Here is a 2,193-nt window from a genome sequence, read left to right as displayed (position 1 = left end):
TCCCTTCCTTCCTTCTTTCCTGACAAGGCTGTCTATCCCTGTCCCTCCACTAGCCCCCTTTTCTTCCCTGGATACCTGAATTCTAGATGGATGATCTGATCTAGTAAACTAAATAAGGAGCTTGAAGTGAGGTCACCTGACTGTGAGTCCTTAGTTTCATATGAAGTTAGCTTGTCTAACTTCCACTTCCCCATCCTTACAGTGGAGAATTTACACATATTACAGAGTACAAAGCACCTTATAAACTGCAAAGGATTATACCTTAGCTCAGAGAAGCATGGCTATAGGCTTATAAATGGCAGACATTTATTCCTTCAGCTCTGGAAGCTAGACATCTTGAGTTTTGGTAAACACAGATGGGTTCTAAGGGCCCAGTGCTAGTTACAGGCTGTCTGACATGCAGGCAAGGGCAAGCCAATGCGGGCTTCTTGTGAAGGCACTAACAAAGTTCTAAGGGCTCCATTCTCTCACCTAAACACATTCCAAAGGTCACCTCTTTTATGGGCTCCAAGGATTAGGATCTCAACATACATATCAAGTAGCTCTTGCAGGAAGTAGAGGGGAGGAGAGGCTGCAGACATTCAATCCACACTAAACTAATACTGTCTGCTATTATTTTATTATCTTCTCTGGGTAGGAGAAGGAAAATTCAAGTAGCACCTTCATACTTCTGTTCAAATAACCTGTACAGAGGGCTAGGGTAATCCCATTCTCTGGTTCCAGAGCTGAATACATATAAAGGTGCTAGCTTGGAGTCCAAGAGGAGTCAATTCTCTGATTTATTCATTGAGACTTCAGAAGGAACCGTATTTCAGTTGCTGGGTAGAATTTCAGAATAGTGTTTGTAACTTTTGACTCTGTTTGCTCTAGCTACTTCATAGCCCTTCTTCCAGTGAACATGGGCTGGACCTATTAGATACAACAGAGCTGAACATGGAGGTGAGTGTTTCAGGGCTAGTGTGTGTGTGTGTCCTTGGAAGTGAGGGTGGCCAGCTTGTCTGTCATTCCAGTAGATAGAAAGACCAGAACCCACGGGCAGCTCTCTGTTAGTCTTCAGGGGCCCATGTGAGGGAGCTAGAGTGGCTACCCTAGAACACACAGCCTTCGGTTTACTATTTGTTTTTTCCCCCCATAACTCCATGTCTTCCATTCTCCTCCTTGTTGCAGGATTTCTGATGGGACTTTAGGCCTCTCCCCTTCTCTACTTACTACTGCAAGGCCATGAGTGAGCAGAAGGAAGGAGTAAAATGAAGCATTCTTTGGATCCCAGCAAAGTACTTTAAAGGAAAAGAGAAATGGCCTTATTTTTCAAACCTCCGTTTCTTTCTGAAGTGGATGCTGTATATAGATGCCATGAACCCTGTCATCCTTAGTGCACCACAGCTTTATGCTCTCACCTGTTGGCAGTGGTGGGAGGTGGGTAGGGAGACTTTACCTCAGCACTGAAGTTTAGTAAACCTTCTATTTGATATCTCTTCTCCAAACACTGCCAAGCTCTCAATAAACATGTTCACATCAGCTATTTCACAAGTGTGGCTTGAGATTGTCATGCGGATGGAGATTGGGTTCTTTGGCTTCCTGGCACCATGGCCCCCTGTTTAATTGCCTCTGTATCCTCAGGTATTTTGTATATATACTTTCAAGGATCTCTGGATCTGTCAGTGAGATGAATGGGACAGATGGCTGAGGAGAGCTTAGCTGTCTGTGCGCAGTTGATAGTGATGGTGATAGTGAAGGCCAAAGTGAAAAGATGGCACTGATGGGCAAGTGAGGTCGAAACTTCTTGAAACTTGTTGTTCTACCTACCTAGCCCACAGAGCATGGGATGGTGGCTGTCTTCCAATGGTTCTTTTCAGGATAGTTTCATACCTTTATCCCAAAGATGTGAAAGTTTTCAGACTCACAGTACCTGAGAGTAGAAGGATACAGAAATTACTGCACATATCTAACCCCAAATACAAGAACTGCAGGACAGTGACATTTCCAGTCCTTCCCTAGCCAGTTTCTCACAAGTCCTGTTGCAGTATTCTCTGACACCCATCTCTGGTCTCTTCTCTACTATTATCTCTCACCTGATTGCCACACAATGTCAGGAGACTTGCCTTCTGTAAATAGGACTTGTTAGTTCTTGCTCTGCCTCTTGCAGCAGCATAGGACCCCTGTACTGTTACCAGATAGGCTGTCACAAACATG

General features: G+C 44.5%; 1 protein-coding gene across 1 annotated transcript in view; it reads left to right on the top strand.

Annotated features, from left to right (window-relative positions):
• Stag3 (stromal antigen 3) overlaps positions 1 to 1,527 on the top strand; it is a 32,932-nt gene extending 31,405 nt beyond the window's left edge. Inside the window, exons 33-34 of the mRNA XM_028777842.1 lie at positions 871 to 939; positions 1,168 to 1,527. Of these exons, the coding sequence (XP_028633675.1) occupies positions 871 to 939; positions 1,168 to 1,176 (78 nt within the window). The 3' untranslated portion in view covers positions 1,177 to 1,527. The remainder of the gene's footprint in view (positions 1 to 870; positions 940 to 1,167) is intronic.
• The last annotated feature ends 666 nt before the right edge of the window (positions 1,528 to 2,193 follow it).

The sequence above is a fragment of the Grammomys surdaster genome, unplaced genomic scaffold (assembly GCF_004785775.1).
Source record: "Grammomys surdaster isolate TR1022 unplaced genomic scaffold, NIH_TR_1.0 316, whole genome shotgun sequence".
Classification (NCBI taxonomy): domain Eukaryota; kingdom Metazoa; phylum Chordata; class Mammalia; order Rodentia; family Muridae; genus Grammomys; species Grammomys surdaster.
Note: the sequence above shows the minus strand (reverse complement) of the source record. Positions and strands in the feature narration are given on the sequence as shown.